The sequence below is a fragment of the Pipistrellus hanaki genome (assembly GCF_964339955.1).
Source record: "Pipistrellus hanaki genome assembly, chromosome: 5".
In the NCBI taxonomy this organism is placed as follows: domain Eukaryota; kingdom Metazoa; phylum Chordata; class Mammalia; order Chiroptera; family Vespertilionidae; genus Pipistrellus; species Pipistrellus hanaki.
In genome coordinates, this window is record NC_140507.1 from 87,353,426 (window position 1) to 87,366,073 (window position 12,648).

A 12,648-nucleotide genomic window follows, 5' to 3' on the forward strand; every position below is an offset into this window, starting at 1 on the left:
CTTCCTACCTGTGACTTGGGTAATTTTGCCACTTTCCTTCTACTCTTTCTTTGGTCTTATGGCAGCAACTCATTAGTTCTGCATCAGAACAGACACTGCAGTTTTCAAAATCTGTCTATTCATGGCTGGAAGGCTATACTTTAAAAGTTAACAATGGTTATCTCTGCCGAGAAATAAAGGGTGTCATTTTCCCCCTTTTTACATATACATGCTTTTCTAATTACCTATAATGAGCATGTTACTATTGTAATTGAATAGTTTTTTCTTTCCTGGAGAAAAAGACAAAAGAAATAGATCAAAATGCTAACAAGGTTTAAAAATTTTTTTTTTAAATTGATTTTTAGAGAGAGACTAAAGGAGAGGGAGAGAAACATTAATGTGAAAGCGAAACATCGATCAGCTGCCTCTGTGGACACCCCCTCCTGGGAATCGAACCCACAATTCGGGTATGTGCCCTGACAGGGAAATGGACGTGCAACCTTTGCTGCACATGATGGTGCCCAACCAACTGAGCCACACTGGCGAGGGCAACGGTGTGGTTTTATTTATGGTGAAAATAGGTTTTCTTTTTAAAACTATTTTCATGGGCTCCAATTTTTCTATAATAATCCTTTAATAATCTATAATAGCAAATATCTTGATATTTATGTTTGAAAATATAAAAGTATTGAGGCTTAGGGCATAGTCTAAGACTATGTGAGTGAAGTAGGAGTCTCTGAGGACATGTTGGATTTTTGTCTTACGGGTTTTGTTCCAAAATGTTGGATTTGGTTGGTGGCTATTCTTCTTTGGACTAAGTCGTCCCTGGGTGTTGCAGTTTGAATAGGCCGTCTTTGGGGACACCAGAATGCAACGACTCTGGAAACTTGATCACACGTACCAATGAGAATTTCTCTGGCCATCTCTCTCTATGGATAAAGGCCAAAGCAAAGGCCGGCACTCCTGGCCCAGAAACCTCTGTGAACATGAGGAGTTCAGGAAAAACCCCTTTTCTTCTTCTCAGGATTGATTGGCCTGCACGGTCCCAGCTGGACCTCAGCGGGCACACATCCTCATTTGCACTGAGCCATTGCATTTGCTGGCACCCGGGGGCCTGTCAGCGTTTCGTTATAACCCCCTATTGTCAGGGGCTTAGAACTCAGCCATAAAAACTTGCACTGAGCTGGAACTTGGCACACAATGCTACCGCCAGGAAGTGGAGTTTGTATGTGAAATTGAAAAAACATCTGTTTGGCCATTTTTGAAGCAGTGTGAGAGCAAACGCAGTAAAGACGAGGGTTTCTGATACTCTGCATTGGCCGTAATGAAAGTCACCTTGACCAAAGGCTTGGCTTTATTTCTTTTTAATATCTCTGGCAAGCAACTGTTCCATGGCCTGGCCACATCAGACTATTTATTTATTTATTTTTAATAGTTTAAAAAATGAAGTGAAAAATTATAGAATGCTGTTTTCAGACACATGCACTGAAATGATAAAAATCTTTTCTTTCTTATTTTTTATTTTATTTTTTTTTTTATTTTCCAGAGATGTTAAGACTTGGCTGGTTAGAAATGAGAAAGACAGGTCAGATGTTATTGGAATGAACTCCACAGGGTATTCTGTATTTTAGCAGTAGAGGATTTTATTGTAATGAGTTAGTGAATGCACTGTTTGGTTTCCCATTCTCAGTCTGAAACTCCTTCAGACACTCCCTCAGAAAATGAAGGTGCAAGGACCACACACACACCCAGGAGGAGCTAGAAGGAGGTTCTCAGCTGTTTTCCACTCCTGTTGGGCAGGGCATCTTCCTCTTTCTATTCTGTGCTGTCTTCCTTATTTGTTGTCGTTGTTAATCCTCACCTGAGGATATTTTCTCCATTGCTATTCAGAGAAAGTGTAAGGGATGGGGGTGGGGGGGAGGTGAAGAGAGAGAGAGAGAGAGAGAGAGAGAGAGAGAGAGAGACAGAGAGAGAGAGAGAGAGAGAGACATCGACGAGAGAGAAACACATCAACTGGTTGCCCTCCATGGGGAGTGAAATTGCAATTCAGGTATGTGTTCTCAACCAGGAATCAAACCCATAACCCTTTCATGCATGGACTGATGCTCTAACCATTGACTCATGCCAACCAGGGCATTGTCTTGTTTACTTTAAAGACTTTGGGTTTATTATTTTTCCTGTGGCTGTGGGATTGAGTAATCAAGAAAGGGTAGTGGAAGGAAGGTGTCAGTTGCTGGTGTAGGAAGGGTTCCTCCTTATCAAATGAATTATGGATAAGAAATATCAGATAATTAACACCCAATGGGCATTTTCATTTATCTATCCATTATCTATGTCTGTATATCTATCTACCTATTTATCTATCATCTATCTATCCTTCCCTCCAACTTTCTCCCACACTACACACTATATCATTATACTGGCCATTTTTATATGCTTTTATTGATTTTAGAGAGAGAGGAAGAAAGAGAGAGAAACATCGATGTGAGAGAGAAACCCATATGCACCTAGACTGGGGATCCAACTTGTAACCTGGCCATATGCCCTGACCAAGAATTGAACCCACCACCCTTTGGTGCACAGGACAATGCTTCAACCAACTGAGCCACACAGACCAGGGCTTGACCATTTTTGATCTACAAAAATAACAGTTTCATATAGTTCAACCAAATACTTTTTACTCATAAATGTCTGCTTGAACATGTGATATTACCATTTTGGAAATAAAAAAGAGGTCATTTCATATGTTTCAGACTAATAATGTATTATAAATATGTGAAATATTTCTAACATTATTGAATAATTTAAAAACTTGGTATTCTGAATCTTATAACTTGTTCTAGTCTTGCTTTTGCTATTTATTGGCTATGAATCCTTGAGTAAGTGATTTAATAATGATTAATATCTTAGAGGAGAAATTGTGATAATTGTAATTATTACCATTATTATATCCATATCATAAGGGTGTTGTGAGGATCTAACGTGCCTGATAGGCTGTTAACTCAGAATGCAATTATGAATTACTGTTATTGTTGTCACCACTGATAGGGGACATTATTTACACCATAGCTCTCTTGCCCTCTACCACTTGCAGGGGCTGTTGACAATGTGATCCATTCTGCACACAGGTCCCTGCTCCACAAGGATGCAGGAAGAAACCTCTCCAAGGTCTCGGCAACAGAAAAACCAAGTTTCTCCTGAGCTACTGAAAAAATACAGTGGACACCAACTCTTATAGCAAATAGCTCCTGTCTTTGCTTTACCATCTTGTAAGTCTCTTAACCAAAATAATGGCTCCCTTGAATGAATGAATGAATGAATGAATGAATGAATGGCATCCATACCCGTCCTTGGCTTCATCTAATTTTCTTATCCATAATTTTTCTTTTTTCTCAGCTTCTTATATTTTCATAATACCCACTGACCACTATAATTCCCCCATTTTGAAACAAGATAAGGTAAAAACAAGTGAAGAAATAAGTAAATCAAGCAAAAGTTTGTTTTTCTAGATTAGTCTAGTCTAATTGGTCAGGATCATAGAACACAGAACTCGTTGTCAGATGTTAGTGGCACTAGAAGAACCAACCTCTACTGTCTCTGCTACCTGGTTGCTATGTCCTTATCACATTCAGTAGGGGACTGAGTGTGGTGAATCAAACAGGTGTCCCAGACAGAATTTATGGGTATGTATTGAACATAGACCCAAAGGCTGAAAGGCAGCCTCTATATCCTTGGCATTTCACTTCCTGAGCTGTGGTGGAAGGGGCTGTGTGCTGACCTTAAGTCGCCCTTGTTCCTGGCATGAGGGAGCCAGTCTGGGTGAGCGGAGGATCTGCTGTAAAGCCTGCCACAGATCTAACATTTCAAGAACTCACTCACTCAGACTCTCCATGGTGGCTTCTCTCCTGGCCTGACGTATTCCCTAAATAGTTTTAAAAAACACATATTCTCTTAACTTGTGTAAGTTCCAAGTTAGCCCTAAAAGCAAGCTGATTGAGTTTTCATAACTTTCTGGAACATCTAGCTTGCTGGGAGGTTCTGTCTCCCCATTCATTTATTGATGGGCCCTCGGTTGCTTCCACATCTTGGTTATTGTAAATAATGCTGCAGTGAGCATAAGGGTGCATATGTCTTTTTAAAGTAGTGGTTTTGTTTTCCTGGCAAAATCTCCAAAAGTGGTATTGCTGGGCCATGATAAGTTTGCACAGTGACAGATGACTAGCCTTAGCGTGGTAATCACACTGTAAAGTATGTAAATATTGTACACCTGAAGTCAATGTGATATTGTACACCAACCATACTTACATTTTTTTAAAAAAGGTTTTATCTCCATGTTTCACTCTTACGAGTCGTCAAATCCATCTCTCTAGAACAGCAACTTTCACACAGTATGCCACAAGAATTTTATAAACATGCACTACCTGATCATTTAGTCAGGGGCACTGACCTCTTTCCCCTTAGATTGTCAAATAAAAAAAATGACAACAACCAATATAACAATAGCCGTCTGATTGAATGAATCAAAATTATACTTTTTTTGTCAGATCAGCAAAATATATATATATTTATGTGCTGCAGAGTTTTAGTAATTAGTTTATATATGCCATGAGATGAAAGGGGTTGAAAATCACTGCTCTGGATGGAGGAGAGAGCCATGTAGCACAGTGACAAGAGAGCCTGGGGGATACACAGAATAACTTGAAGTCATAACTTCTATGTTGAAATGATCACCCTGCCCTATTCCAGCTGTGTGATCTCAGGTAAGTCAGTGGTTCACTATGCACCTAAACCTTCTCACCTGTAACAATGGGATAATAACACCGACCTCAGAAAGTTCTTATGAGAATTAAATAAAACATCATATCTGAAAACCCCTGGTGAAGAGCATATATTCCTCTTCATGGAATCATAATTCTCCTCTATCTACACAAGTTACATATGCTCTTTCTGGTTTTTTTTTTAAAAGGAAGCATTTCCCCTCTCTCCTCTCCCCCCAACTACCCTCCCCCAACCCTCTGAAGACTTGGAGTAACCAAAGGAGCCCAAGTCTAGCAAAGAAAAAAGAACAAAAGGCAGGAAGGAAAGGAAGTGGGCTCTTCCTTTATGAGACAGTGAGATATAGGAGGCCAACGCTCCCTCAAAAGGCTGAACAGTGAAACCCAGGGACAGAGCCAGGAAGAGGCAGAGTGGAGAGGGAACTTACTTCCATAAGGGGAGCCTGTGGGGGAGCCGTTTAGAAATCCTGGTGACCCTGGTACGCCCAGGTTGGCCATGGGGACATTGCTGTAGCCGTTCATACTGTTACTGGAGGTGCTGTAGTTAGACTGCTGAGGGGTAGAGCTGGAAGAGTAGCCCCGAGGAGAGATGCTGCTTGTGTTGCGGATGTAACCTGGACAACCAAGAAAAGCCCGGGTAAGTGAACTAATGCGCACACACAGTGCAGAGCCAATATGGCAGCCCAGATCCACACCAGCACAGACTACAGAGCACCACCAACCTGACCCCAACGGGATGGAAAGTGCATATCTTATCTTCATCCTTTAATTCCTTCCTTTCCCTTCCCCATCCTACCAAAGGCAGTGTCCTTCACAGTCCCTCCTTCATCTGCTTTTACATTTGCAGTCAACCTCACCAATTCATACCAAGGAATGAATGACTAATGGCAGTGTATACTGACATCTTCCAAATCATATTTCATATAACACTAGAGCCCTATGACATATTAATAAGTATCACTGAGAAAAGCATTGTCTGGTCAAACAAAGTTTGGCAGATGTTGTATACTGTAGCCATTCTTTGAAAATTGGATATGAAGGACCTAGAGAATTCCTAAACTAATTGAACTTTGCTAACCTAGTATTTCCCAAATTAAACACACCATAGCATCTGTTCTGGGAGTGGTGGGGAAAAGGCATCCTAATAACACCTCAAGGGCCACTAGTACTCTACAGATCACAGCTTTGGGAATGTTCAAATTTGTTGCCATGCCCTGGGTGGGGGTGGGAAGCATTTTCATTCAAAAAGTGTTGATAAGTTCATTTAAATGTGCTGTTCTTTGACCAAAGACTTGGAAACATCAGCAATGGAGTTTGGGTAAATCCAGCATCTAAGTGGGATAGGGGAAGGGACAATGAGTCCTCCTCATACTTCTAAAACCCTAGCACAGATGCCAATTAGTCATCACCTAACCTATCCTGAAGTCACCCACTTTGAGGAAACTGTCTCTAGGACTATTTAGGAAATAACCAAACTTTGAAGAAGAAGAAGAAGAAAAAAAAAAAGAAATATTACATCCCACCCACCCTTCTGCAAGAAATCACCCTAGACATAAGAATGAGGAGTTTCCATCCAATGGACAAAATTAGAAATGAAATTACCTCAAAGTTAGAGACATTATTAAGAATGTTACTTCTAAAAATGATTTATGACAAATTTAGTGCCTTTCAACCTCAAGGACAAAAATATTTACATGATATACTTTACATGTAAAAGCACAGGTAACTGTATAAACTGGTTGCTATTTTTTGTACCTGAGGTAATACACGAAAAGAAGTTGCCAAATAAAACCAAGCCAGTCCCCCTTGGTTACTAGGAAGAGAGAGTTGTGTATCATAAACAATAATGTCAATAATTCAGCTTCTTTACACTATTCAGTCTGATGATCACAATGGTAGAAGTATAAATTTTATTCAAATAATACCTGTAAATCTGATTCAGTGAGCCTAAGCTTTTCTAAAATCATAATAGTTAGTCTGGTCCTTAAGTATTTCCAGGTAAAGGCATTCTACCTATTATCTACAATAAAAAGCTCAAAATCTATTAATACACTGCTTATAATCTTGAGATAACCCAACAGTATATGAGTGCATTGCTTATTTGAGGACACTCTTTTGATGGTGTCTAAATCAAACTTTAGCTCCCTGCGCTCAAGCAGAACTAACCTTCGAAATGTATACATTGTTTGGATTTTGACTCTGAGAAAGGTAGTACCTTGATTATTTCCCTGTGTTGACTCTGAGATGCTGACCCCAAGTTGGCTGCCATAAGAATTGATGCCCATCATGCCACTGTGAGCGGGAGAGCTGGAGAGAGCTGGGATCTGGCTGGGATTCCTGGGGACACTGTAGAGGGCTTCAGCAATATCTGCGGCTCGCTTCAAAATGATGTCCTATGGGGGGAAGGGGGTTACAATTATGTCCTACAAAATGGCAGGTTGAGGTGAGCATTTCATCCACAGGCCAACTCAGTCTAGAGCACATGTGTCAAACACAAGGCCCACGGGCCAAATCCAGCCCGCCAGGCCTTGCAATGTGGCCCGCACCGCGCTGTCATCACTGCACTCCGCTGTCAGTTTATGACATTGTCAGTTTATGACTGTTCAGTAAACCATTCGGCCCGCGATTTAGGCTGGATTTTAGATTTTGGCCCCTTCTCTGATTGAGTTCGACACCCCTAGCCTAGAGTATAGGAGTGAGCTCCTAACCTGGTTATTGTGTGGTGTGCCATAGAGGGCCTCCACAAGATCCGCAGCTCTTTTCAACAGCATTTCCTAGAAAAGAACAAAAGAGTGGGGTATAAGCAAAGGAAGAACCCCAAATGGCAAACAGAAAGGAAAATTATGTATAAAACATCCAGACATCCCCCTAACAGTGGTTCTCAACCTTTCGAATGCCGCGACCCTTTAATACAGTTCCTCATGTTGTGGTGACCCCCAACCATAAAATTATTTTCATTGTTATTTCATAACTGTAATTTTGCTACTGTTAATGAATTGTAATGTAAGTATCTGTTTTCTGATGGTTTTACATTAAATATTTACATCAAATATCTGTAATGTAAATATTTACATTATATATCTGTAATGTAAATATCTGTTTTCTGATAGTCTTAGGAGACCCTGCTAGTGGTTCTCAACCTGCGACCCACAGGTTGAGAACTTCTGCTATACAGCCTAAGACCATTGGAAAACTCCAAGAAGCTCCCACCACCATCCCTGTGCTCACCAGCCATGAGCCCAGCTCAGGGCTTCTCATTGAGCAGCACTCCCCCTGTCGGAGCACAATGACCACCAGGGGGCAGATTCTGCATTGAGCGTATGTCCCCTGGTGGTCAGTGTGTGTCATAGAGACTGGTCGTTCTGCTGTTCGGTCGATTTGCATATTAGCTTTTTCTTATATAGGGTATGGAATTCCTCTAGATAAAATGGATCCATAAAATGTGGTACAAGCAAAACAGAAAACAACCAAATTGGAGGTACTCTATCTAATTAATCAAGTATTCTTAAAATGATCGATTGACTTATGTTTAGCTGCTTGCCAAGGAGGTGTCCAAAGTACTGAAATTCTCTTGGCAATACCTTCTGCAAAATTTTATTCTAATAAAGATGAATTCTTCCAATAACATTTCCCCCTGTTCATTTTAACCAGAGAGAATTGGTATTCAGTAATCCCTTTCCTCTCATTTTGTCTTTTCCACCTCCTGTTTTTAACAGCCTTTTAAATTGCTATTAACCTACTTTCCAGATATCACCTAATTTAATAGTGGGGCTGGGGATTTTTCCAACTGGAAATAAAAGTATGATGTAGAAGCAACTGTGGTACTTAAATTTTACGCACAGTAGAGAAAACAGAGCATAGCATACTATAATGTGTGTGTGCTTAAAATGCAAACATAAATGTTAAAATGTATTAATTCCACATTTATTGAATACCTAATAAATTGATGTATTTTAAAAAAGAAACCTAAAATAGTGGGATAGATTTTCATAAGCAAATTCATTTAAAACTTCATATAAATTGTAGATGGAGGTGTTTTTCACTTCATTAAATGCCTGTATACATAGTAAGTCCTCAGTGAATACTTGATTGAGGACTAATGTGTCCTGTAATTATGTGTAAATAAAATTATATTTAAATACAAAGGAGTGAGAAATTACAGTTTTAAGCAATTACACCATTATTTATTTTCATCAAGTTGGCAGTGTTTTATAAGCTGAATATTCACAGTGTATCTGTTTTATAGGCCCAAGTTTTCAGATTTCATATTTCCTCAGAGATTAATCATATTCTATTTCACCGTTAGTAAATATTTTATGTGCATCTTGTATCTAAAGCTTAGCCAAATTTCAAGACCTAACTTAATTTTAGAGGGATTTAAGGGACTGTATTTATCTAAATTTGCTGAAATCCTACAAGACGGCTTTCACATGTTAATTTCCGAAGTGTTTTACCTTTGCTAATCTCTCTGGATCTCCAGGATGCCTTGGGATGACTTTCTGCAACCTCTGGAAGCCATAGTCTATGGTGGGTTCATTTAATGCTGAAATAGAAAAGTCCTCTTTTTATTCGGTATGAATCCTCTCCACAAAACAAACTTCTCATTAAGTCTTCTGTAAGTCATAGAAAGGTTCTGATACTACCTGTCTAAGAATTGATACATAATGATATAATCAGTTAAAGATTTTTTGCTATTGACATTGGTTAATTCACGCATATCTTTGGAGTTAATATTAATTTAATGCTTTTTTTTCCCATAAGAATGAGACTGCAAAATTTCAGAATTATTAAAATTACTTTATAACTTCTGCCTTGAGTGCACACACTTGTAATCTTCTGCTCAGTCTTACATAATCAGAAATATTACACAATAAACTCTTCCACAGTTTCTGAAGACAACAAATGACCTTTACATCCTTCTTCCTTCCACCCATCTTCTCTTTCCCAAGTATGTCTTTATCTCCTATTTGTTCTTCTCAAAATATATTTTTTCATATATACATTGATATATGAACTTTCCATGGGTTTATTCTCATTAAACCCTGTTCTTATGCACAATACACTTTCAGATTATATTTCCAATTTTATTTCATCACATGAACATTTGTGTAATGTCGGCTTCACCATACACTACAAATTCCATACTTATTTTGCTTTACCACTGTGTTCTCTCTGTTGAAGACAGTGCTTGGCACACAGCAGGCACTTAGTGTCAACAATAGTAAAGTTGGTGTGGTGGTGCCTCGCATAACGAACGCCTCGCACAGCGAACTTTGGACAGGTTTTTCATGAAACCATCGGCCAAAAAGCAGAAAATGGATGAAGATGTGCAAGATTCAGTAGACTCTACTTAGTCTGTCTTAAAATTAAAAAAATGTGTGTTTTTTTTAAAAAAAAATTATGTTTTTAGATGTATCTAAATAAAAATATGTCATCTTAGCATATTTTATGCTACAGAACGAATTATTTTTTTTAACATGTATTGTTATGGGAAAACGCGTTTCACATAACGAACTTTTCGCATAACAAGCTTGCTCCTGGAACAAATTGAGTTCGTTGTGTAAGGCACCACTGTAAGTGAATAAATGAGTGAAAGGATGACGTATTTCAGCATTTCTACTATGTTACAGTTTTTTAAAATATATATTTTTAACTGATTTTTTTACAGAGAGGGAGGGAGAGGGATAGAGAGTTAGAAACATCAATGAGAGAGAAACATCGATCAGCTGCCCCCTGCACACTCCCCACAGGGGATGTAACCAAGATACATGCCCTTGACCGGAATCAAACCTGGGACCCTTCGGTCCGCAGGTTGACACTCTTTACTGAGCCAAATCGGTTAGGGCGTATGCTACAGTTTTTGAAGTAGATTCCTTTACACTTCTTCCCTTCTTTCTTTAAGTTTTAAGTTTGTGGTTTAAATTTTGTGGTTTTGAAATTAATGCATAATACAAGTAAAGAAAAAAGATACCAAAAATAAAGCATTAATCACCTGCACTCCCGTTAGGCAGCAGTAAACACAGTTCCTTTTTAACCTCCCTTTCTGCATATGTTTTATGAGTATTTGTTGCTATTACTCCAGCAAAACCACAGCTCTTATTTAAAAAAACAAACAATTTTGAGTATCGAAGTAAAAATAAAATCTCTCATAACCTCATCAGTTTAGAAATGATGTAGGTTGCTTATATCCTTCCAGATTTAACACAAACATACTTAAAATTATTCAGAGACATACTATTCACACAGGTATATAACCTACTTTTATCCATTTAACAATATAGCAAACTTTTCCCCAGGTTATTAAATAATCTTTTATAACATTATTTAATATCCCTGTGTATTTTCACTATACAGTCTATAATTTATTTAAATAGTTTCCTAATGTTTGCATTTAACCTGATCCTAATTTCTCACTATTATAAAAATCAGAGCAATAATTATTCTTTGCGCATAGCTTTAATTATTTCAATTGGAAAATTTCAAGAATTAGAATTACTTGACCAAAATTCATCATTATATTAAGGGCTTTCACACATAATGTTAATCACTCCTCAGAAGACTAAAAATTTATACTCTCTTCAGCAATGCATGTCATCATTTTAACTTACATTTGTTTATTCATCAGTGAAGTTGAAATTTTTTTTCTGTACTTGATTTTAATTTCTTCTCTTATGAACTACTTATTAATAATTTCTGCTCTCTTTTCTATTGGGGATTAGTCTTTTTTTTTTAACTTGTAAAAACACTTTTAAATTAATATTTTTAACACTCTGACTGTCACTATGTTACAATCACATATCCCAATGTGTTCTTAGATTTTATATGTAGATCATAGACCATCCCAACTCCAAATCTGGCAAGTACACACACACACACACACACACACACACACACACAATGTGTGCTTGTGTTTACATATTCATACATATAAGAGTTCTTTTTTAGGACCAACAATAAAATGTGCATTGTTTATCATATAGGTAGTAAGTTTTTTGTTGCTCACTCTTGTTTTTTGCTATGTATTTCACTTTTTGTTGTTTTTTATTATGACTATGATTACCCTCTCAACCACAATTGCTAACAGTTTTCCTAGAACCTAAAAGCACTTTAGGTTTTTATATGTCTGTGTAGGCAGTGTCTATGAGAGTAGTGTGGCAATATGTGGTACAGTCACTAATAGAATCAGCTCTATGCCCAGCTGTGGTGGCTCAGTGGTTGAGCGTCTACATGTAAACCAGGAGGTTATGGTTTGATTCCTGGTCAGGGCACATGCCTGGGTTGCAAGCTCAATCCCCAGTGTGTAGGAGGCAGCCATTCAATGATTCTCTCCCATCTTTGGTATTTCTATGTCTCTCTCCCTCTCCCTTCTTCTCTAAAATAAATGAAAAAAACATATTTTTCAAAAAGTGAATCAGCTTCAGATCTTGACCAGTAGTTTTGGTGAGCTTCTGTTTATAATTTATCTTACGAGTTTGCCATCAAAATTAAATGAAACAATTTGTATGATGCCCCAGCACAGTCCTTGGCATGTAAAAAAACTTAACTAATTGTAGCCATCTGTTATTTTTCATTCTTAACTTGTACATTATTTTTTTTCATTCTTAACTTGTACGTTAATAGCATCTATATGTTATAACCATTTTGTCTCCTATTGATGGACATATTGATCCCATTTAATTATTTTAATCCCATTCTTGTGTTGTCTAAAACTTCCCAAATAGTGTCTAAAAACCAGGATAGGGTGGATATTTTTGCTTGCTGTCCTCTAAATGACACTAATGTTTCACCACCAAATGTGGTATTGGTTATTTAAGACAGATATTAGTTAGCATGCTTTGATAAAAGATTTTATCAGAACTTACTGAAATTTCAGAAAGTTACAATCATATAATGT

General features: G+C 37.9%; 1 protein-coding gene across 2 annotated transcripts in view; it reads right to left on the reverse strand.

Moving 5' to 3' along the window:
* Positions 1-12,648, reverse strand: part of EBF2 (EBF transcription factor 2) — a 205,178-nt gene that overhangs the window by 13,141 nt on the left and 179,389 nt on the right. For both annotated transcript variants that reach the window (XM_084884829.1, XM_084884828.1), the window contains exons 12-15: positions 9,209-9,297; positions 7,463-7,528; positions 6,970-7,147; positions 5,183-5,368 (exon numbers count right to left, since the gene is read on the reverse strand). In XM_084884829.1, coding sequence (XP_084740955.1) covers positions 5,183-5,368; positions 6,970-7,147; positions 7,463-7,528; positions 9,209-9,297 — 519 coding nt within the window. The remainder of the gene's footprint in view (positions 1-5,182; positions 5,369-6,969; positions 7,148-7,462; positions 7,529-9,208; positions 9,298-12,648) is intronic.